The sequence below is a fragment of the Hylobates moloch genome, unplaced genomic scaffold (genome assembly GCF_009828535.3).
Source record: "Hylobates moloch isolate HMO894 unplaced genomic scaffold, HMol_V3 SCAFFOLD_6, whole genome shotgun sequence".
Taxonomy (NCBI): domain Eukaryota; kingdom Metazoa; phylum Chordata; class Mammalia; order Primates; family Hylobatidae; genus Hylobates; species Hylobates moloch.
The window spans coordinates 6,238,777-6,263,586 of record NW_026652281.1 but is presented as its reverse complement, the minus strand read 5'-3'; the positions used below and the strand labels follow the sequence as shown (position 1 = coordinate 6,263,586).

The 24,810-nt window shown below is 48.8% G+C and overlaps 1 protein-coding gene and 1 long non-coding RNA gene across 4 annotated transcripts; one reads left to right on the top strand and one right to left on the bottom strand.

The window, feature by feature from the left end:
• Positions 1-222: 222 nt before the first annotated feature.
• On the bottom strand, positions 223-2,109 carry LOC131383762 (uncharacterized). Its single transcript, XR_009214013.1, has 2 exons — positions 1,838-2,109; positions 223-832 (listed from the first exon to the last, which is right to left on the bottom strand). It is a non-coding gene; the product is annotated as an uncharacterized LOC131383762 (long non-coding RNA).
• A 189-nt stretch (positions 2,110-2,298) lies between these two features.
• MLYCD (malonyl-CoA decarboxylase) lies at positions 2,299-22,991 on the top strand. 3 transcript variants are annotated; one of them, XR_009214012.1, is made up of 6 exons: positions 2,299-2,854; positions 10,447-10,559; positions 11,596-11,752; positions 15,681-15,830; positions 18,344-21,308; positions 22,007-22,991. XR_009214012.1 is itself a non-coding variant. In XM_032156326.2 (5 exons), the coding sequence occupies exons 1-5, from the start codon at positions 2,327-2,329 to the stop codon at positions 18,875-18,877; spliced, it is 1,482 nt and encodes a 493-aa protein (XP_032012217.1). In that variant the 5' UTR covers positions 2,299-2,326; the 3' UTR covers positions 18,878-22,991. The 3 variants fall into 3 exon arrangements, 1 of the variants encoding a protein (XP_032012217.1); XR_009214011.1 differs by having other exon boundaries at positions 18,344-21,377; positions 21,556-22,991; XM_032156326.2 differs by having other exon boundaries at positions 18,344-22,991.
• Positions 22,992-24,810: the final 1,819 nt, after the last annotated feature.

The window sequence follows — 24,810 nt, the reverse complement described above, 5'->3', positions numbered from 1 at the left end:
TGGCTTTGTAGTAAGTTTGTTCTTCTTTTCAAAGATTGTTTTGGCCACTCAGGGCTCCTAGCATTCCTATATAAATATTAAAATATGTTTTTCTATTTCTGCCAAAAAAAAAGGCAGTTGGAATTTTAATAGGGATTGTATTAGATCTGTAGGTTAATTTGGGGAGTATTGCCATTGTATTAGTCTGTTCTCACGCTGCTATAAATACCTGAGACCGGGTAATTCATAAAGAAAAGAGGTTTAATTGGATCATGGTTCCACAAGCTGTACAGAAGACATAGTGGCTTCTGCTTCTGGGGAGGCCTCAGGAGGCTTCCATTCATGGCGGAAGGCAAAGGGGGAGTGAGGAGCTTCACATGGCCAGAGCAGGAGAAAGAGAGGGGGTAGTGATGCACACTTAAACAACCGGATCTCCTGAGAACTCACTGTACGGTACCAAGGGGGGATGGTGCTAACCCATTTATGAGAACTCTGCCTCTATGATCCAGTCATTTCTTACCAGGCCCCACCTCCAACACTGGGGATTACAATTAGACGCGAGATTTGGTTGGACACAGATCCAAACCATATTAGCTATATTAACAATATTACATCTTCCAATCCATGAACCATGCACGGACCATTCCATTTGTTTAGGTCTTCTTTAACTTCCTTCAATACTGTTCTGTGGTTTTCCGTCTACCAGTCTCACACCTCCTTGGTTAAACATGTTTCTTTTATCCTTTCAGATGTTGTTGTAAATAGAATTGTTTCCTTAATTTCATTTTTGGATTGGGGCAGTCTTTTGAAATAAGGACATGAGTGGGAAAAGGCAGAGGATGGCTGTTGACACCTGGAGAAAAACAAGAATAAACACAGAGAAAAAAAACCAGAAGCCAGAAATTATGTAAAAAGGAAGGCACTGGGAAAGTTGAGAAAGAAGAGGGTTGTGGGAGTACCACACTTAGCAAATGCTTAAGCAAAGTCAAGCTTTCAAGACAAGATTCCTAAAGCAAGGCAGGAGTATCCTAGGACAGACAAGAGCTCACACGACAAGGAAAACAGACAAACACCAGAGTTTGGACCAGACCAACTCCCTTAGCCCGCTGGCAATATGGTTTCACCACTTCTTCGAAAACAGGAACGGAGATGTGTGCTCAAAAGCCACCACTAGGCCTTCAGAATGTTTTGTGCGTCTGTGTCTTGGCAGAATGAGCCAAACGTAGCTTCTTCGTGCCCCATAAGATGAGACACACCCAGCAAAGGCTGTCCTCATACAGAACTACCTCCAGGTGTCTTTTATACTGCAAGACCTGCACCAAAGGGTTCTACCTACAGAAATCCTAGCACCTAGACATAGTCAACCAAGTACATGGCTCCCTCACCCTTCAACCAAAGATGCCCTATTTCCGAGTGGAACAAAATCCCACTGTGTTCCTAATGCCTCCTGCAATTTTGCATGTGGAGACGTAGCTGGTATGTGACATTCTCTTCTACAAATTGTAATGGATTGGGGAAGGAGGGGGAACTAGAGTTCAGGCCTATCTTTCTAGAGGACAAAATAAATCTCTCTTGATAACTGCAATTATCTGAAAACTATTTCAAAGAAAACTGTCTCATTCTGGCATTTGCTCAAGGGTATGGCTTTCCATCAGTCTCTCTGTCTCTGTGTCTCTCTTACATACATATGCATGTGTATATGCGTGCGTGTGTGTACATACATGCATACATATAGACATATTCTCTCTCTCCACGCACACTCACACACGCCTCCAACCTCTGTGGCTCTGACGCGAATGGTGAGTGCCTAGGCAGGGGTCAAAGGCTAGCTACCATGCCAGAAGATTGCCACAAACACCTCTTAAGCAAGCAGACTCCTTGGCTCCTCCCAGACACACTGAATCTGAATCTCTAGGATTCTGATTTCGGAGCCCAGTAATCGTCGCGTGCAGGAGTTCCCAGGTGACTGATGCACCGGGAGGCTGGAGGCGCTCAGATCTAGAGAGGAGGCGGCACTTGTGCAGTGCAGTGCAGTCGGGAAAGAGAGGAGGGGCTGGGCCGGTGCCTTTAGGCGGCCAGGTGTTACGACCGGAGTACAAGCCGCCAGCCGAGCGGGAGCAGGCCCCGAGGCAGCCCAGCCGTGGGACGGTAACCTTTGGCCACACTTGGCCTCCGGCCGCCGCCAGAGCCGCTCCGCCCCCGCCGCCTCGCCCCCACCGCCCCGCCCCCCGATTGGCCGCCTCCCCAGCCGGGCCCGCGGCCTCGGCCAATGGGGCCGGCGCGCGCCGGAAGCCGGAAGCGCGGCAGCAGCGGCGGAGCTCCCCCTCGGCAGCTGTTGTGCGGCACCATGCGAGGCCTCGGTCCAGGCTTGACGGCCAGGCGTCTCCTCCCGCTGCGGTTTCCCCCGCGGCCCCCCGGGCCGCGGCTGGCGAGCGGGCAGTTGGCCGGCGCCCTGGAGCGGGCCATGGACGAGCTGCTGCGCCGCGCGGTGCCGCCGACGCCGGCCTACGAGCTGCGCGAGAAGACACCGGCGCCCGCCGAGGGTCAGTGCGCGGACTTCGTGAGCTTCTACGGTGGGCTGGCCGAGACGGCCGAGCGGGCCGAGCTGCTGGGCCGCCTAGCGCGGGGCTTCGGCGTGGACCACGGCCAGGTGGCGGAGCAGAGCGCCAGTGTGCTCCATCTGCGCCAGCAGCAGCGGGAGGCGGCGGTGCTGCTGCAGGCCGAGGACCGGCTGCGCTACGCGCTGGTGCCGCGCTATCGCGGTCTCTTCCACCACATCAGCAAGCTGGACGGCGGCGTGCGCTTCCTGGTGCAGCTGCGGGCCGACCTGCTGGAGGCGCAGGCCCTCAAGCTGGTGGAGGGGCCGGACGTCCGGGTAAGGGGCCGCCCTCGACCCCCCGGCAGCGCGGACTGGCCGCCTTCCTCGAGTAGTCCTCACTTGCCCCCTCCAAGTCCCACACACCCCGCCTTCCCTGCCTGATACCACGCTCACTTCGCCCGCAGTTACCGCCCGCCAACTGTGTCCCCTTCCCACGCTGTCTGAGTCCTGGCCTCGTCAGGGCACACCCCCGCCTCCCTCCAGTCTGTCCTTGAAGTCCTCACTTGTATAGTGTTTACTGCTCGGCACTTGGTGGCCTTTAAGGTAACTGTCACCTCTCGTACCTGATTACTGTGTGCTCTACAGTCTCTTTTTAAATTACTGTAGCTGAGAAGCGTTTCATCTATATGGTATACCTGAACTAGAGTATCAGACTGAGCGTCAGGCAGCCTTCTGAGACCCTGGATGGTGTTTCAGAAATTCACTGGGCAACCGCTATGTGTGAGACATTGTCCTGAGAAGTTCTGTGAAATGCACAAAGGTAAACAGGACTCAAGGTCATCACCAACACCCAGGAGTCTCCATGGCTTCTGGCCTTCTCTGTGCTCCATGACTTTTGGGAGGGCGTTTAACTCCCTGAGTTCAGTACTTAATGTGATGATTCTGAGTTGACTTGAGATAATCAGGCATTAGCACAGTTCATTCATGTTAGATGCAGATACATACTTTGAGGTTTAAATGATTATGACCCGAAAGAAGGCCTAGAGCAACATATACTCTTCTTTTATACTGTTACTATTAAATACGGCAAAAAAAACTAACCTGCCCTTTTTTTATTTTTATTTTTGTTGCCCAGACTGGAGTACAGTGGTGTTATCACGGCTCACTACAGCCTCGACTTCCCCAGGCTCAAGCAGCCTTCCCACCTCAGCCTCCTGAGTAGCTGGGACTACAGGCGCAGACGACCATGCCCGGCTAATTTTTGTTTTTTTTTTTTTTGTAGAGAGGGCGTTTCACCATGTGGCCCAGGCTTAACCTGCCCTTTTAATGAACGAAAAATGATGTAAATGTTTCAGGAAGTTTTGGACATTCAGAAGTTTGTTATGTGCAATTGGTGTTAAAAAAAAAATCGAACACTTGAATGATTATGACTTGGCCCATTTAAGAACTCTAATACTGGTTTAATAGTTTTCATTTTCACTTCTTCAGTCTTACGTGGGTGATAACACGTTTCCCTTTTACAGTAAAGGAGAACTTGCTGAGGTTGTGTGACTTGTCCTTAAATTCAGAGCAAAAAGCTCTTGCTGATCACCCACCCAAATCCAGGGTTATTTGCACTACGCTGTATATCACTGTCTTACTGTTAATCAGATGTTTATTAGAAACTTTCTTTTTTGGCTACTTAGTTGCATAAAATTGGGCCTAATTAAGTATGGGATTAATGTCAAGAGTGACAACAGTGGCCATGATTTGATTCCCCATGATAGCTGGTTAATTTACAGTGCTAAGTGTTACTGAGGGCCAGGCATCTTTGGCCATAAGATTCTCAGACAGAAAGCCCACAGTTGCTAATTGCATGACACAAAATCAGTCTTGAATTCTCACTGTGTAGAATTATCATGTTCTGGGCTCAAGCCTACTCTGAATAGTTGAGCTTTTCTGATCCACACTTGGACATAGTACTTGCAATATATCATCCCACCAAGTAAATGATCACCTCTTCAAAAACTGGGAAACTTGTCTTTAAATTTCTTGCATAGCAGAATGATGAATGAATCATTGCAGTAGATTCCTGGGTGCCCTGGCATGAGACACACTTGACACACTAATCATTCAGCATTTATGTGGAGGTGTGACTGCCCCACACACTGTCATAGATCTTTGAGCCTGAGAGGAAGCCATAGAGGGCTTGAAAGTTTTCTGCCCAGCTGAGAGGGTCCTCGTATCAGACATTTGGACAGCTTTGTCCCTCATTGATTTCTCAAATCCGGTCCAATTCTGAATTCTCTGGTTCTGTGAGATGTGGAATACATCCTTTTGTTCTTCCCCACTCAAGAAAACTCTTGGTTATCACATCATGGGGAAGGAACACGTTGCATGGCAACAGAACACACTCGCATCCAGACTTGACTGTTGAGAGAAAGGAGCTGACCCCTGGGAAATACAGAGGCTGCTGAGTCCTCAGACATTCACAAGTTTCCTTGCTTTTTGACCAAGGCTGTCTATATACATAAGGGAAAACAACATTGCATACTGTAATACTAGGCCTAAAGTCCTGTGGACCAGAGATATTTATCAAACAGAATGAATAATGGCAGCCTGATCTTTGCCTCTGCATATGGTTTGGACAAAATGGCTGCAGGAGCCTTTTTGTGACTGCTTTATTGTGTCCCTTCCACTTCTTTACCTAGAAACACCAGCCTTATATTCAGTGCATATAACTGTTAGTATCTGAACCTGTTAATTCCCTTCCCCTTCCCTTGTTCTACATAGTTAAGTTTTGTCATACATACACATATATATGTATATGTATATATGTGTGTGTGTGCATATGTATATATGGGTTTTTGTTTTGTTTTTATGTTTATGGTTTTTTGTGTTTATATTTTTTTGTTTATGTTTTTTCTTGTTATGTTTCCCAGGCTGATCTTGAACTCCTGGCCTCAAGCAAGCAATCCTCCAATCCCAAGTGCTGGGATTATAGATAGGTGTGAGCCCAGATGTAATTTTTTTTAAATCCCTGTCATTTAAATCAGTCTTAGAATAGAATTAGATTGTTCTGTACATATAAACTATCAACTGGGATCTGATTTTGTAACCTGTCGCCAGAATAATGTGGTATGATTTGATCTATTTTTTTATCTGATCTTTTTTTGTTGTTTTTTTGAGACAGAGTCTTGCTCTGTTGCCCAGGCTGGAGTGCAGCAGCACAATTAGCCTCCCGGGTTCAAACCATTCTTCCACCTCAGCCTCCTGAGTAGCTGGGATTACAGGTGCTTGCCAACACGCCTGGCTAATTTTTGTATTTTTTAGTAGAGACAGGGTTTTGCCGTCTTGGCCAGGCTGATCTGGAACTCCTGACCTCAGATGGTCCGCCCTCCTTGGCCTTCCAAAGTGCTGGAATTATAGCTGTGAACCCCTGTGCCCGGCTGTGTTCTTACTTTTTAAAATGTTCTTTTCCTCTGGTCTGAGTGAGTTTGGAGGCTTGTTACTGCCTGGATTTGTGGCCTCCTGAACGTAGAGGAGTTTGTAGGGAGGTACGTGTGTCCCCGTGGTTGCATAGTAGGTATGGGTATGAGGATGTGATGTGTCTGGGGGATGGTGGTTCATAGGCTTTTTGTTTTTCTCCAGAGGCCCAGTTGGTTGGTGACTTCAGTTTCTTAGAGGTGAAATCCCAGTGAAACCAAGTCGAATCCCCCGTAGAGGGGAAGGTATGAGCGAGGTTCATTGATTTGTGGGCACTCGAGGAAGGTTGGCCTTTAATTCGTGGAAAGGGTTCCTCATGGGCGGTTTGGGCCTCGCAGTTAGAGTGGAATGAGAGGTGCTCGAACCTTAAAAGAGGCACAGAAACTAGAGAAGGGACCTGGTTCCCACTGCCACAGCCACCCGGCCATGCTAGACACCTGTGTACCCTCTGCCTTTTAGTTAATTGAGTACTCCTTGTTGGTTCTAGTAAATTCTCTGCTTACCTATGCTAAATAATACTTACTTTTAGATAGGAAAGTATACTCATAGTATAAAGTGTACACCTGCGGAGTGGCAGCTTATGTGAGTGGGAATTGTCCCCAAATTTCTCAGCCTCTGCAGTGCTACCCTCATCCATGACTTTACACTCTCTTCCCCAGCGCAGGACTTCTGGGCAAGGGAACGTAACTTTTCTTCACATACCAAAATAAGCAGATCTTGATAGAGCTTCAAAAGAGAGGGAACCAATTTCTCTTTTAAAAGGAAAAGTGGGCTGGTCTAAACAGTGTCATACAAGTCAGTGGAATTAACAATACAGAATACACAGAGCTGGGTGCAGTGGCACGTACCTGTAGTCCCTGCTACTTGGGAGGTTCAGCTGAGCTCAGAAGTTCAAGTCCAGCCTGGACAACAGAGTAAGACCTGCCTCTGAAAAAAAAAGTAAGAAGCACTCCAGCAGAATACACTGAGAACTGTCGCTGCCCTTAGCATCACCAGGATATCCCCCGCAGTTGTGTTTCTCAGTCTTGTATTGGTGATAAATGGTGGCTGAATTAATGCACGTACAGTCGCAGAGGCCTCTTTCCCTGGTGTTGTTTGTATCCTGGCAACCTTGCCGCGTGCTGTGGCTCATCCCAGCCTCAACAGCTACTGCCAGTGTTAGAACTGAGCAACGGAGACTTCTAACCTTTAGCCTAGATTCCCAGTTCTTGTGTACCAGTGTCACATTTTGTAGCTGTCAGGAGCCCAAAATAGAATGAAGAGCTTTGTAGGGGATGAGCTTTCATCAGCCAAACCATTTCTTTCATAATTAATATTGAATTGATAGCAAAACTAGGTATTTCCAGCTTTTTTCCTATCATGAATGTAAGAGAGATACCAGTACCTCTTATGCAGAGCTCAGCTCATCCGTTCCTAAACTGGGGTAGAGATGTCCACCTGGCCCCTGGGATGGCCCATAGATAAGTATCAGAGGAGTCCATGAACCCCAGGAAAAGGTATGTGCAATTTTATTAATGTATTTGCAATGTTCTGGGGGCAGGACCTGTCGTTTTTAGCACATACTCAAGAGTGTGGGAGGATCCCAGGAAGATTAAGAATTGCTGTAGTCAAATGCAGAAAGTACAGTTTTATAAAGGGCCATTCTGTATCACCTAGCAAACGATCTCTGTCATCCTCCCCTCTTACTACTTCCTAGTCACCATTCATTCCATTTTTCCATCTTTTTCATTTGATGTCGATCTATTAGTGAATGCTTTGTGAACCATAAAAATGAATCCGAAGTGGACCCTGCCTTTATGGAGTTTACAACCAGGTAAAGGAGATTCAGTGATGGAATGTAGAGTTAAAAGAAATTGCAAAGATCGTCTGGTCCAGCTGTCTATCCAATGCTTAAATCCGTTTTCAGACAGCTCCACTGAGTTCTGTCCACCTGTGCTTGGTGACTTCCAGTGCTGAGGGTCACCGTCTCCCAGGATGACCTCTGTGGACAGCTCCCGCTTTTCAAAAGTTCCTCTTTACACTAAATTGAGTCCACGTCTGACTGCCCATGACTTCCACCAGGCAGTCCTAGATTTCCTTCCCCGGCCCCCATGGGGTCACACAGAACAAATTTGTGGCCTCTTTCGTGCCCTAGTGCTTAAACATGTAAAAGGAGACCTCATCTTCCGAAAACTTCTCTGAGTCATCACCCCAAAACCTGCAACTCTTCCTCAGGTGACAGAGTTCTGAGTCCTTTCACCCTTTAACAGGGATTAAAATGTAACATTGTTTTATAAAATTTGGAAGCTGAGACAGGAGAATCGCTTCAACCCGGGGGGCAGAGGTTGCAGTGAGCCGAGATTGCACCACTGCACTCCAGCCTGGGTGATAGAGCAAGACTTCGTCTCTCAAAAAAAAAAAAAAAAAAAAAATTCTAGCTGTTGTAAAGCATTCTTTATAGGTGTTGCCCATTGTGTTGTTCATGACCCTTGTAGATCGATGCTGAAGGTCATTCTCGTATCAGATGTCCTGAGATGTTTACTGTTATTTAATAATAATGTTCAGTGGATCTGTTACTATGTAGTTTATGAGTAACAAAGACCCAGAATAGCAGTGATTTGAATATGACAGAAGTTTGTCTGTCATGGCCAGACGCGGTGGCTCACGCTTGTAATCCCAGAACTTTGGGAGGCCGAGGTGGGCGGATCACGAGGTCAGGAGATCGAGACCATGATGAAACCCTGTCTCTACTAAAAATACAAAAAAATTAGCCGGGTGTGGTGGCGGGCGCCTGTAGTCCCAGCTACTTGGAGGGGCTGAGGCAGGAGAATGGCGTGAACCCGGGAGGCGGAGCTTGCAGTGAGCCAAGATTGCGCCACTGCACTCCAGCCTGGGCGACAGAGCAAGACTCTGTCTCAAAAAAAAAAAAAAAAAAAAAAAAAGAAGTTTGTCTGTCATGTGAAAGTCTAGAGGTGGACGGCCCGGAGCTCATTCTGCTCCTTGTGCTCTTGGTGGATCCAGACTTGAATCTTGTTGCTCTGCCCAGAAAAACCTTCATCTCCAAAGCCACGTCGTGGCCCAGGATGGCTGCTCCAGTGCCAGCCATCACACCGCCTTCCAGTCTGCAGTGGAAAGGACAAAGAAAAAGATGGGCCAAGGGCCTGCTCCTGCTGTCTTTTCAAGTTCCCCAAAGTGGCTGCAGGAGACCTCTGCTTACCCCTCATTGACCAGAACTCTGTCACATGGCTGCCACCAGCCGCAGTCCAATCTTTGTTCTGGACAGCTGTGTCCCTAGCTGAAAAGTGAGGCTTCTGTTAATTTGAAAGAAAAGGGATACAGCCATTGGGGAACAACAAGCCATGGCTGTGCAGGTAGCACCAAGACGATGCTGCTCCTGATTAGGGCCTTGTGTTCTGCTCTTGCTGGAAAAGCTTCAGTGCAGATATATCTTGGGTGGTCAAATGAATTTACGTCATTTTTGGAAGTAGATACAATATAAATACGTGAAGCAAAATTAGGATAATTTCATCGACTCTGAAGTGCAGTGGTTGCCAGATACACTATTATTTTATGTCCCTCTAAGGTAGGTTAAAAATGCTGCAAGTTACGGCAGGGCACGGTGGCTGACGCCTGTAATCCCAGCACTTTGAGAGGCCAAGGCAGGCAGATTGCCTGAGCTCAGGAGCTCGAGACCAGCCTGGGCAACATGGCAAAACCCCATTTCTACAAAAAATACAAAAAAAAATTATCCAGGCTTGGTGGCGCTCACCTGCAGTCCCAGCTACTTGGGGGGCTGAGACAGGAGGACCACTTGAGCCCAGGAGGTCAAGGCTGCAGTGAGCCGTATTCATGCCATTGCACTCCAGCCTGGGTGACAGAGTGAGACCCTATCTCTCCAAAAAAAAATGCTGCCAATTAGACTGTGACTCGCCATCATTCGAAAGATGCATCCTGACTTGAGAGATGTTAAAATATGAAAATGTACATCTGTGAGTTGATGAAATAGGGTTCCTGAACCAAGTACTTGTTTTTCTTAGGAAATGTAGGCGTAATGTTTCGACGTATCAAAGAAGGCTCCCGAGAGGATGAGGACAGTGCTGTTGACACCGTTGCTGTCTTAGTGTTTCCCTTACAGTGCATCTTTCATTGTTATGTTGATTTTATATGATTAGTATGCTCACTATGGTGAACGAATTGGAACATATTATTTGATTTGGGCAACTTAGTTCAAATTGAATTGTTTCCGTTCAGAGGTCTTAACAGACTGAAGTAGTTAAGTCTAAATAGAGCATTGAATGAAAGCCTGACTTGGTTTGAGATGAGAGTCTGACAGAGGGATCTTGGGAAAAGCTGTTTGGAGAATCGTCTTGCGCAGTTGTCTTCTGTATCGTGCTTGAGCGTTTTCATTCCGTGCTGACCACACCACAGACATGGGCTTCATCTGTTGCGCACTGAAGGCCTGGGCTTTATGTTCTCCTTTTCAGGAAATGAATGGGGTGCTGAAGGGAATGCTCTCAGAATGGTTTTCCTCCGGGTTCCTGAACCTAGAACGGGTTACCTGGCATTCACCGTGTGAAGTGCTTCAGAAAGTCAGTGAGTAGGTATTAAGGTTTTCATTTTCTTTGTACATGTATTTTTCATATATATTTATATATGTTTTATATTGGCTAAAAGCTAATCTGTCTCCATTCACATGTACAGTTTATTTCAAGTCTAATAAAATCCAAACACAGTATTTGCAAATGCTGCGGCTGTCACCACACATGATACTAAGATTATTGAGGAAGAGGAAAGGGCACCAAGAGAAACTGATGCGTCCGTCAGTGACTTGTGCATGAGGTCTTATTTGTGTCCTCTTATTTAAAGCAAACACACCCATTTTCTGTCGTCCCAAGACCTCATGATCAGAGTTCTAGAAACTCAGTGGACCAAGCATTTGCATTTGTAATCAAAACAGCATTTAGCCCACCTGGTGGCTAAGATTTCAGCCTGGGTTAAAATCTGTAAACAAGCTATTTCATGTGTTACATCCAGGACCTAGTATAACACAGGCTAGCATGTCATGGTGCCCTCACAACCTTTGCACATAGGCATCTTCACATTACATGTTGTCCCATGGAATCCAAGGTTTGAAAAGTGTCCTATTTGAAACGTAACCAATTCAATTCAAAGGGCTGACAGTGCCTGCTGCCATTTCACATGCTGAAAACAAAATAGCGGTGGGGTGAGGTTGCTGGAAGACACCAGATGAGCCCCCTGATTGCAGCACTGACAGGGCTTCACAGAGATCCCGAGGAAAGAAAAGACACAGTGTTCAGCACCAAGTGTTTGATTAGGTTTCATGTGAAAATCTGCGTGAATCCTTCGCCGGAGCCTCACAGACTCCTCTTAAAACTGGGATTAAAATTGGAGCACAATTTTTTGTGTAAAATGGTCATTCACTGTTGTTCCTCTCAATGGGTGCTGTTTCTCATGAAAGTGACTTTCTTTGAATTTTCCAGAAGCGTCCATTAAAGCTCTGTTTAAAGAACTTGTTTGACTTAGACGAATAGTATGAATGAATAGGAGTCAGCAGCCGTTACTTAACTTGTAAATTATGCATTTGTCTTATCTCTTTATAAATTTCGCCCCAGGGCTGAGGCTGTGCATCCTGTTAAAAATTGGATGGACATGAAGCGCCGCGTTGGGCCCTACAGAAGGTGTTACTTCTTTTCTCACTGTTCGACCCCTGGGGAGCCCCTGGTCGTTATGCACGTGGCACTGACTGGTGATATCTCCAGCAACATCCAGGTACCTGTGATGATCAGTTCGGGACACGATAGGCACCCTACAGAGCGCCTTGTGTTTTTGTTTTGTTTTGTTTTTACTTGATTTTATCATCTTTTTTTTTTTTTTTTTTCAAATAAATGGTTTTGGGCTTTTAATTAGTTAAATAAAATCTCCAGATTTGTAGGTGTAGAGTGTAGAAGTGTAGCAGGCAGACAGTTATGGAGCAAGGAGAGCATTCATCTGGCTGCGTTGATCTTAGGTTGAGATACAGTTAAAGTCTATCACAGAACATGTTTGTGAGACAGAAAATAATTGTGAAGGAAGAAGAGACAGATACCTGGTTCATACATGGTTCACCTTTACAGTTTTTGTTAAGTGCCTGTGGGGAGTTTTGAAAGATACTTGATGAGAAAATTGAAAGAGACACTCCATACCTTATACGTGATGTGGGCCCAGGACACTCCTTGGCGAGTGGAGGTTATGGGACTTGTGGTTGATAGCCCCGTCCTGTGGCAAGCTGCTCTACTCCTGGATGAGTTTGGCAAGAATGTCTGAAACACTCCTGCAGCCCCATGGGGGCAGAAGAACCAGGGAGCACATTGCACGGTCTGGAAATAGGAGTGCTAAAGACAGGTGGCAGGGAGCGTGAGAACCCCTGGGGCAGTGCAGGTTTGCTCAGACCAAGAGGACATGAGGGGCTGTTAGGAAGCTAAGTGGATGATGGCCCGTCACAAGGTGAGTGCCCTAAGCAGGTGTCCTGGTGAGAAGTTAAAGAAGCTGAGTAGGGAAAATGAGCAGACATTCCTGATCACCAAGGAGAAACACAATCCCTTACAACGTTTGTGTGTGAAGGAGTCACACTCCGACGCCCTCTTGGTGGGACTAGGGGCCATTCCGACTTCTCTGAGGGCAATTTGGCAACATGGATGAAAATTCAGAATGTGCATTCCTTCTGGCCTAACAATTCCACTCTTAGGAACTTCTCCTGGGGAGATGCTCAGCCCTGCGAGTCAGATGGCTGTTCCTGCAGCATTGCTGACAGTTCAAAAGGCTGCAGATGATAACCTAGGGCCCATCAGGAGAGAATGGGCTCCAGGAGGGCGGTGTAGACACATGGCGCGGCCTCGTGTACATCGGATATCTGTGCATGTATTTTAATATTGATGTAGGTTTATATTTTGACATGGAAAGCCAGCCTTGACTTATTGTTGAGTAGAAGTTCAGGTTTACACAGTACCATGTGTATGGCGTGGTGTTATGAATAATAGTAATAATATCTGTTGAGTATGTGCTCTGTGCCTGTCAATCTGTGAAGCACATTTTATGTGTTATTGCTCTGAGCACCCTGTGATTTAGGTGTTGTTTTTTGTTGTTTGTTTTTTTTAAATGGAGTTTAGCTCTTTTTGCCCAGGCTAGAGTGCATTGGTGCTGTCTCGGCTCACGCAACCTCCGCCTCCCGAGTACAAGCGATTCTCCTGCCTCAGCCTCCCTAGTAGCTGGGATTACAGGCATGTGCCACCACGCCCAGCTAATTTTTTTGTATTTTTAGCAGAGATGGGATTTTGCCATGTTGGCCAGGCTGGTCTTGAACTCCTGACCTCAGGTGATCTGCCCGCCGTGGTTTCCCAAAGTGCTGGGACTAAAGGCTTGAGCCATCGCGCCCGGCTGATTTAGGTGTTATTATGAGAAAACTGAGGCTTAGGGGAACATCTGCAACTTACCCATGATCGTCAAGCAAGTAGGGGTGGAAGTGGAATTCAGACCCAGCTCACATCCTTACTGTAAGGGCACATGAGAATGTGCGTGGGTACTCAGTCCTGTGTGCATTTGTGTGCATACCGAGAGCCTCTGAGACAGGCCTGGAAAGGTGTTCATCAAAAGGGCAGTAGCAACTGGCATGGAGATTAGATTTTGGAGTAATTGGTTATTTTTTTAATGCATTTTTTTTTTTTTTGCCTCTTTTTGTTTTATTCACTTTGTTTTATAAATTTTTTGCCTCTTTGACATTATACATACCTCACTTGTATAACCGAAGAAAGTTTTGTTTTTATTTTGAAAACTTTAAAAAAAGATTGCTGGGATTTTTGCATAAGCAATCACAAGATAATTTGCAGACTTCTTAAAAAACAAAGGAGAGCGCGGCGCAGTGGCTCACGGCTCATGCCTGGAATCCCAACACGCTGGGAGGCCGAGGCGGGTGGGTCACCTGAGGTCAGGAGTTTGAGACCAGCCTGGCCGACATGGTGAAACCCCATCTCTACTAAAAATACAAAAATTAGCCGGGTGTGGTGGTGTGCGCCTGTAGCCCCAGCTACTTGGGAGTCTGAGGCACAAATGAGAATGGCTTGCCACTAGGCAGAGGTTGCAGTGAGCCAAGATCGTGGCACTGCAGTCCAGCCTGGGTGACAGAGCAAGACTCCGTCTCAAAAAAAAAAAAAAAAAGAACGGAGGTAAGCCTGGGAGTGATGTGAAGTGAGCTCTGTTCTGTGAACGACAGAGCTCTTCCATAGAGCACGGTGCAGGACAGTGGGCCCCTCTCAGGCCTCGGAGGATGTGTCCTTCATGTCATGAGCTCTCCCCCTTTCCTCACAGCAGCATTTCTTCACTTTGTCGGAGTCACAGACCCTGTTAAGAATCTGGAGGGAAAATGCCGAGGATGTTTTCCTCAGGACAGATATGCATAGACTCACACATTCCATACACCATTTCTTTTTTTTTTTTTTTTTTTTTTTGAGAGGGAGTCTCGCTGTGTGCCCAGTCTGGAGTGCAGTGGTGTGATCTCGGCTCCCTGCTACCTCCACCTCCCAGGTTCACACCATTCTCCTGCCTCAGCCTCTGTAGTAGCTGGGACTACGGTGCCCGCCACCACGCCCGGCTCATTTTTTTGTATTTTTAGTAGAGTTGGGGTTTCACCGTGTTAGCCAGGATGATCTCCATCTCCTGACCTCGTGATCCGCCGGCCTCGGCCTCCCAAAGTGCTGGGATTACAGGCGTGAGCCACCACACCCGGCCTCCATACACAATTTCAGAAAGTTCATGGACTGACTACGAGACCTCATCTATGCGGTGTGAGCTAAACACTCCTACTTCCAGAATCGAAGGTAGCTGGTAGAAGTTAAAATAGTTTAAATGGGTTCTTCAAAAGTAAGCTGGTGTACCTGCTTCAAAGCAAATGAAAATGTATCCCCCTGCTATTCCACTGTTATCCAGTGAGCTTTGGAGTATTAAGGATTATGCTCCAGAGTATAAGGGATTAGAAAATGCTGCCGTCAGAATGAGAGGCAATAAACTCAGACTTCAGCTAAGCGACTTCCCAGTCTAGCTCGTTTTAAGGATGCCTCGCAGGGATGTCTGCAAATGTGTTACCATTTAGGAAAAACAAAAATGGCACAAAACCCGAAAGGTACATGAAAAAGTCAAACAAAGGTATATTTCCTAAAAGAAAATTATATAGGACTGCTTGTGGCCTCTTGAGAAATTTGAAAAACCTAGGGTTCAGAGAAAAGGAGGAAAAACAGTTCAGTGGTGGGAAACATCAGTCCTTTAGGAGAAGCTAAAGGAACTGGAGCTGTTTGGTCTCAAGGATCCGTGTGTTATCGCTGAGTGTTGGCCGGAGAGTTTATGGAGCAAGTTTTTGTTTGCACAGAGGCCTAAAAGAGACAGATAGGGGCATACATTGCTCTTCAACAAAGTTTGCATGAAAATTTCAAAATGGCAGAAATGATGCAGCGCTGAGGACCCCCAGACACACTGTGGAGTCGCCTCCTCCAGAGTGTTTTCAAAACAGAGCAGCTTTTAGGCTCTGTAGGCTGAACCCCAGTTGGGGAGCCGAGGTCTCTTCCCGCTCCTTCATTGCTCTGAGAATTGTCTTCTGGTCCCAGCAACAGGCTTGCCGCGTGGGCTGCAGAGCGGCCAGGCCATCCTTAGAACCATCGTTTGTGTTTTCCAGGCAATCGTGAAGGAACATCCTCCATCAGAAACAGAAGAGAAGAACAAAATTGCTGCTGCGATCTTTTATTCCATCAGTTTGACCCAGCAGGGACTCCAAGGGGTGGAGTTGGGAACATTCCTCATAAAGCGAGTCGTCAAGGAGTTGCAGGTAAGTGACACGCAGGGAGCCCCCCGGTCACACTTGGCTTCCGTGTGGTCAGGTCAGCGAACCTCGTGGGGTGTCAGGTGCCATGAGGGACACAGATGAAGACAGGAGCTAAAGGGAGGGGCAGCGAGTAGAAAAGGTGCCAGAAGCCCCTTGGCAACTCCTAGGAGCCATGAGTGTCCCAGAGAGATGAGAATGACACTGAGAGACGCTTTCATCGCAGCCACCCAGTTGCCTGCAAGACACAGTTGTCTTCTGAGGTCATCAGCTCTCTCTAGGGCGACCTCATTCTGACCTGCTCAGGACACTCTTGATTTCATGTGTCATCCTGGTGTAAGTGTCACTCTGAAATGTCCCAGCCAGATGGCACAGCTGGTGGTCATCCTGCCATGCCTGTCCTCCCCCTGCCCCTGCCCACACTCTCAGGGCCTGTGACACCTGACATGCTGTTAGCTTGGGCCTTCTCGTGGCCTGTGAGGAAGTGCTGAGGTGAGACCAGACAGCTCGAAGGTAAATGCATCAGCTTAGTTTTGATGTAACTCTCCTCTCTTTGCTGCCCTGTAAAAAACATAGTAACCATCCTTCATCAGAAATGTTGATGTTCACTCCAGGCCTAGTCTTTCAAAAACCACTAACCTCATCAGGGACTTGGATAAATTCCAACGAGTAGAATCTAATGATTAGGTGCGGTAGCTAGATGTTTGCTAATGATTGGCTCTGAGCAGGGTGTTCACTGCGTTGGGGGCTGCACATGGCTGCAGCAGAGCCCTTCCTTTGAGGATGACAGTGTGGAGTGGGGACGTTTACATGCTCCTCGTAAGTTCATAATCAATTTCAAATTGAAGTCCTCAGGATTCAGCTGAGCGTGGGCTTCATTACCACACCGCCACGTTTCCCCCGGGTAACAATAAGCAGTAGCTCATTCCCACAGTTTCCTCACTCCTCTGTCTTCGCTGAGGGTGGCAATGAGCAGGGCGGGGTGGGGAAATGTATCAGGGTAAGAAAGGCAAGAAGAGGAGGAGCAGATCCCGGGATTCGGGGGAGGAGGGCCTTAGCCCAGCAGCCGTCCTGAAGGTGCTGCTTAACTGCCCCTGGGCGGCCGGCCTAGAAGTCTTCAAAGGGAGTCTAGAAGGGAATGAACGGCCCCCCTGCATGGAAGCGCTCGTCAGGGTTTACAAAAGCAAAACACAGCTGGGCACAGTGGCTCACGCCTGTAATCCTATCCGAGGCAGGCAGATCACCTGGGGTCAGGAGTTCGAGACTAGCCTGGCCAACGTGGTGGAACCCCGTCTCTACTAAAAATACAAAAATTAGGCATGGTGGCGCATGCCTGTAGTCCCAGCTACTGGGGAGGCTGAGGCAGGAGAATCACTTGAACCTAGGAGGCGGAGATTGCAGTGAGCCAAGACTGCACCATTGCAGTCCAGCCTGGGAGCAAGACTGTCTCAAAAAAAAAAAAGGCGGGGGGACAAAGAGAAGAAAGTGGAAAACATGATGGTTTCCTTTTCATTCTTTTGAATTTTAAATGATAATGAGAAAATGCTCACGATATAAATTCATAATGCAAAATGTAAGTGTCTTACCCATGCAAAAATCTCATCAAGAAACACCAGGAGTTTACTTGAGCAGACTGTCGAGAGGAGTTTTCTCAATGTAGTGGAGTATGATGGTTTTATTTTCTTCTGTCATTAATTTTTTTTTTAAATATCTATAGTGAGCATGTGTTACATTTATAATCAGAAAGTAGTAGATTGTTTGAAATGATCATGAGATCTCTATCTAGTTGGGACAGTCACGATTGAACCATGTCATGTGATATGCAGAGATACCCGCAGCGTCCCCCTCCTCCCCCTCTACCCCGTTCTGCACCCACTGTGGTGTGGCTGGGCAGCTGGTCGCTCACTCACCAGTCCCTGGCCACTCGTGTGCCGAGCAGCAGAGCAGCTTCTGGGGCCTCACAGGTGGCCATGGGAAGAGCATGGCGTACGGGAAAGACAAGGCCTTCAGTGAGTAGCTGCGGTGCACCGAGCCCCACTCCCCCTGGCCAGCTGTCCGGTTTTAGGCAAGTTCCCCAACACTCTAGTCTCGGTTTTGCCGACATGAGAAGAGATGATGGGGACGGAGACGCCCTTCCTTGGGGAGCCAGGATGCCTCTAGGGTCTGGCACATATCAGGTTCCTGATAAATATTTCCTGCTGGGCGTGGTGGCGCATGCCTGTGGTCCCACCTACTCAGCAGGCCGAGGCAGGAGGATGGCTTGCACCCAGGAGATCGAGGCTGCAGTGAGCCATGATGACGCCACTGCACTGCAGCCAGGGCAATAGAGCAAGCCCCTGACTCTAAGAGGAAAAAAAAAAAGTTCCTTGAAAGAAGGTAAATAACATGTATCAGATGTCACTCTGACTGCCACACAGCAGCGTATGAGCCGTAGGTTAAGAGGTGCTCCTCTGTTGGTAACGTACCTGCTGAATTTGTGTTTTCTCCGCCTTCCTTTCCACCCCAACCATGATTTACAGAGAGAGTTTCCTCACCTTGGGGTGTTTTCCAGTCTGTCACCTATACCTGGATTCACCAAATGGCTTCTGGGGCTTCTGAACTCACAAATGAAGGAGCACGGGAGACATGAACTCTTTACAGATTCGGAATGTAAGGAAATCTCAGAGATCACAGGTGGCCCCATTAACGAGACCCTCAGGCTCCTCCTCAGCAGCAGCGAGTGGGTGCAGTCGGAGAAGCTGGTGCGGGCGCTGCAGACTCCTCTGATGAGGCTGTGCGCCTGGTACCTGTATGGAGAGAAGCACCGCGGCTACGCGCTGAACCCTGTGGCCAACTTCCACCTGCAGAACGGGGCGGTGCTGTGGCGCATCAACTGGATGGCGGATGTGAGCCTCAAAGGCATCACCGGCTCCTGCGGCCTGATGGCCAACTACCGCTACTTCCTGGAGGAGACGGGCCCCAACAGCACCTCCTACCTCGGCTCCAAGACCATCAAAGCCTCTGAGCAGGTCCTCAGCCTAGTGGCCCAGTTTCAGAAGAACAGCAAGCTCTGACAGTAAACCCCTCCTAAAGCACAGGGCCCCGGCGAAGAAAATGATCATTTTCAGGAGGGGCCGGGAGTTATGTATGTGAAGGAGCTTTCCAAGCAAAGCCCAAGTTGACTGTGTTCTTGTCCCGCAGCCGGGCCACGCTGTGAGGCCAGGCCTCAACTTCCCTTGCCCTCGGCGAGACATGCACCCAGTGCGAGACGGTTGTGGGTGCGGGTGCACACAGGTGGGTGGGTTGCTGTGCTGTCTCCAGAAGATTCTGTCGTTGCCCTTGGCCTGGCTCCCTGCCTGGGGCTGGTGCTGTGGTACCTACATCTTCAGGAAGCTGTGCAGCCTCTGCCGTTGTTGTCCCAGGGGGATCCGGCATCCTCCTAAGGACCAGGGCGAGTGGCCCAGATAAGAATAGGTGTTCCTTTGCGCTCGTAAAACAGAATGCGGCGGTGGTTGCTTTAGCCATTTCTCACCATGCAGTGCAGAGGGATAAAGGGCTGTGCTACACTTCCCAGTTAAATGCTGAAGCTCATAAATGTATGAAAAGGTTTGTGATTTTGCACAAGGTGTGTGTAGTAAGTTAAATCGTTGAACACAAAAATGTTGCTGCTTGAGCCATAAGTTTGATAATAGGCTTTAAATAATCAGGGATTTAGGTTCATAATGAAATTCACAGTAAAGAACACGTTTGTTCTGTAAAGCATTGAACATCTGATTATGTAATGGTGGTTGTCTTTAAGATTAGAGACCTGGGAAGGCTGGAATGAGCCAGCCAGCCTGCGGGGAGTTTGGGATGAAGGAGCCTGGGGTGTGTGGGATGAGAACAAAGATGAAGGAAGGGGCAGTCACTGTGCTTGTGGGAGGAAGGCAGGTGTGTTTGTGTGTGTGTATGTGTGTATCAGTGCACGTCTCTGTGCATGTTCACAAGCGTCTCTGTGTTATCAGTGCACGTCTGTGCATGTGCACATCTGCGTGTGCGTGTGCTCACACGTCTTCGTGTGTCTGTGTGTGCGTGTCTGCAGTTGCCGTGTCCTCGCTGTCCTCGCTTTGGCAGACAGGTCCCTCGCCTTCCCTGCCTTTCATCTCCTGTGACCCGTGCCAGGCCCCTTCTCTGTCTTCTGCGTACGGCATGTTGCCTCATGACAGACGGTGTGATGGTGGAAGCTGTCTCATGCCTCTTGTTCTCTGGGCTGATTCTGAAAGAGTGCCTTGCAGGCCAATCACTGCAATCCTGGCAACCTGCCAGCCCTTCCTGCAGGCAGAGTTCTTTACAGTAAGCGTCCCCAGACCCTCAGGCCTGCAGAAACCTGCTGGGCCTTAGCATCTTTGCTTAGCTTTTCGCCTAGACCTTAAAGACCAGCAGTCTTCTGTGCTTTATCCTGCTGCCTCCAGAATGCGATGGACGGATCACCCATTTTGGATCACTCCGGCAGCCTTTCGGATCCGGTGGCGCCCTTCCTGGCTGTGTCCTTCACCTGTGCTGTCTGGTTCTCTCCTGTGTGGACAGGGGATGATAGGAATTCCCGCCGCACAGGCCGCTGGGAGGACAGGCTCAGGTGACATCCGCGGAGGCTTTGGCTCACCAGAAGAGTTTGTAGATGTCAGTCATCCCCATGTGACTAGGAACGAGCACTCCTGAGGAGGGTCTCGGAATAGTGTTCAAGTCCATTTCACTATTGCGGCCAAGGAGCCCTCCCTCCAGCAAGGCCGCTCATCACATCATGTTACTCTTCAGGCCAAGTGTGACCCCCTGGTTTTATTTATCACTAAGCCAGAGTTTCTTAACCTTTTGTGAGTTACAGATCGCTGAAATTCTGGTGAAAGCCAGGTGGGCTTTGCTACAGGGGAACACATACACGGTGCACAGGAGAACACACACACAGTGCACAGGAGAACACACACTGCACAGGAGAACACAGTGCACAGGAGAACACAGTGCACAGGAGAACACACACACAGTGCACAGGAGAATACACACACTGCACAGGAGAACACACACAGTGCACAGGAGAAACACACTGCACAGGAGAACACGCACACACTGCACAGGAGAACAGTACACAGGAGAACACACGGTGCACAGGAGAACAGTACACAGGAGAACAGTACACAGGAGAACACACGGTGCACAGGAGAACACACAGTGCACAGGAGAACACGCACACAGTGCATAGGAGAACACGGTGCACAGGAGAATACACTGCACAGAACACACACGGTGCACAGGAGAAAATGCACACACAGTGCACAGGAGAACACCCACACACAGTGCACAGAGAACACAGAGTGCACAGGAGAACACAGTACATAGGAGAACACACAGTGCACCGGAGAATACACACAGCGCACAGGAGAACACACAGTACGCAGAACACAGTGCACAGGAGAACACAGTGCACAGAAGAACACAGTACACAGGAGAACACAGTGCACAGGAGAACACACAGTGCACAGGAGAACACACAGTGCACAGAACACTGCACAGGAGAACACACATGGTGCACAAGAGAACACAGTGCGCAGAACGCACTGCACGGTAGAACACACAGTACACAGTAGAACACACAGTGCACAGGAGAACACAGTGCACAGGAGAACATGCACACAGTGCACAGGAGAACACACACTGCACAGAACACACAGGGCACAGGAGAACACACGCACAGTGCACAGGAGAACACAGTGCACAGGAGAACACTGCACAGGAGAACACAGTGCACAGGAGAACACTGCACAGGAGAACACAGTGCACAGGAGAACACAGTGCATAGAACACACACTCAGTGCACTGGAGAATATGCACACAGTGCACAGGAGAACATACAGTGCACAGGAGAATACACACTGCACAGGAGAACACAGTGCACAGGAGAACACACACACAGTGCAGAGGAGAACACACAGTGCACAGGAGGACATACAGTGCACAGGAGAACACACACAGTGTACAGGAGAACACAGTGCACAGGAGAACACATGGTGCACAGGACACAGTGCATAGGAGAACACCCACAGTGCACAGGAGGACAGTGCACAAGAGAACATGCAGTGCACGGGAGAACACCTGCAGTGCACAGGAGAACGTGCGGTACACGGGAGAACACAGTGCACAGAACACACACACTGCACAGAATATACATGCAGTGGTGCACAGGAGAACACACGGAGTGCACAGGAGAACACAGTGCACAGAACAGAGTGCACAGGAGAACATAGAGTGCACAGAACAGAATCCACAGGAGAGCACACAGTACACAGCAGAACACACGCAGTGCACAGAACACCCGCAGTGCACAGGAGAACCTAGTGCACAGAACACCCACCCCATGCACAGTTTTGTTTTGTTTTGCTTTTGCAATTCCAGGGAGCTCCCTGGCCCCCCACAGCCATTCATAGAGCCCATTCTGTTTGGGATAAACACAGATCTCCTTCAGCTCATGTGGGGCTATGCAACGGTTCCTCAAAACCTTTTTGGGCAGCTAGCAGCTTTGACTAGCAGCTTATCTCACAAGGCTGAGGCCGCTGCCTGTGAACAGTTGACAGACCCAAAGGCAGCCAGAATGCTCTGTGTCAGAGAGCCTTGTCCAACGGGCAGAGCTGGGACACACACAGGAAGACCCCCAGCCCATGCCCATTCTCAGACCTGAGGTTCATTCTCATTCTCTCCCTCTTCCCTTTCCCCTTCCACCCTCGTGCTCTCGAATCTGCAAGGCCTCTCCGGGTGGCTGTGTTCTGCCAGGGCCCCCCAGGCTCTAGGATCACTGCCTTCAGGGAGCCCAGGAAGAGCTGCACATCCGCTGCCTGTGTGTGGCAGGTGTGTCCAAGACTGCAACTCCTAGTTCCCACCTTTCACACCTCATCTCTTTAACCTCTTACGGAAAATTTCAAACGTATGTAAAAGCAGGGAGAAATTGTATAACAAACCTACAGACCTATCACCCAGTTTCCACGGTCATCAGTGGTTTTCTGTTTTTATCAAACTTTATCTTTGTACTTCTTACAATGCTTCACATTTAGCAGGATGGATGGAAGGAAGATGGATGGATGGATGGATGGATGGATGGATGGATGGATGGACGGACGGATGGTGGAGGGTTAATGGAAGGAAGATGGATGGATGAGTGGAAGGAAGGAAGATGGGTGGATGGATGGATCGATGGTGGAGGGTGGATAGAAGGAAGATGGATATATGAATAGATGGCTGGGTGGATGGAAGGAAGGAAGATGGATGGATGGATGGAAGGAAGATGGATGGATGGATGGATGGTGGAGGGTAGAGTTTTAATGGAAGGAAGATGGATTGATGGATGGATGGTAGAGGGTGGATAGAAGGAAGGAAGATGGATGGATGAATAGATGGCTGGGTGCATGGAAGACGGGTGGGTGGATGGATGGATGGTGGAGGGCAGAGTGTTAATGGAAGGAAGATGAATGGATGGATGGATGGAGGGTAGAGGGTAGATGGAAGGAAAGGATGGATGGATGGATGGATGGATGGTGTAGGGTGGACAGAAGGAAGGATGGATGGATGGATGGGTGGATGGATGGATGGATGAATGGTGGAGGGTATTTGGAAGGAAGATAGATGGATGATGGAAGATGGATGGATGGGTGGATACATGAATTGATGGCGGAAGATGTTAGGATGGGTGGATGGGTGTATTAACATCCCTTCTCCATGCCTCAGTCCCCATCATAAGGAGAAAGAGCCTGTGGTCCCTCTATGATACTGCACTGAACCAAAATTCCGCTCACTTCATGGGTGTTACAGACCTCTCTTCATCTGTCTACTGTAGAACCTCTAGAAAGGCAGATGGCGTCCAGCTCCTTGTTTTTCCTGAGGGATGATCTGACCACCCATTCTTACTTGTGTCGTCTTTCACACAGTGACAGTGCAGAGCAGGAGACAAAAGCAGAACAAAAGCAGACAGCGGTCAGGTGTGAGGGTGATAAGGCTACTCACTAGGTCCTAGTGTTGTGAACTACACCCTACGGGAAAGTGCTACTCAGTGCCCAGGTGACATCATCACGAGAGGAACACAGTGGCTAAGAGGGCAAGGGCTCAGTCTCATAGACCTGGTTTCCATCCCACTTGCTCTCAGGAACCCTGGGCAACCACTCTGACCACAGTGTCTTCCTCTGGAAAGTGCCCAGCAGTGTTGGGCTCACAGAAGGTGCACAATAAATTGTCAGTACTTTCCACTGTGTCCCAAGTTCAAGGCTGAAGTCACGACCCCACCCCCGCCACAGAGCCTGCTCCCCTGAGCGTTCCCCATGTCAGTCTGAGGCCCCGACCTGTGCTTCCGGAGCCCGCGTCCCGTCCCATCTCAGGAGCTGCTCTGCCCCATTCCCCCCATATCCCAGACCTAAGTTCCGGCTCTCCTTATCTCTTGGAGCCCTGTCATCTGTGGGTCAGATGCTCCCCAGCTCCCTCCATCCCCCCCACAGGGTTTCACAAGAGGCCCAGCCCTGCACCCTGCTGGGGTTCAGACTTGAGGGGTGCCACTGGAGTTGGGGTGCACCTGCTCTGACCTGTTCACGGGCTCCTGAAATGCAGCGTGAGGCACCATGGAGGAAGCTGTAGACTTTGGCTCCGGCCAGTGCCCAGTTGGAATCCTGGCCCCACCGCTTCCAGCTGGGTGGCCCAGGGCAAGCCACCTACCCTTGCTTTGCCTCAGTTTCCTCATCTTTAAGTGACAGTAACTATAGTACCGACCCCACAGTCTGCTGAGAGCCTCAAAGGAGACGATGTATATAAAGCAGTGAGCTGATGCCTGCCCTGGGAAGCAGACCCGTCCCTGTCATGATAGGGGTCTCTACATCTGGACTTGGGCTCCACCCTCCTACTTGCCTGAATGCGGGTTCTGGGATCTTTCAGCCCTTTTTTGGATATTTGAATATTAGTTGGTTTTCTGGCTTCTACTCAATTTCTAAGAGATGACTAAGTG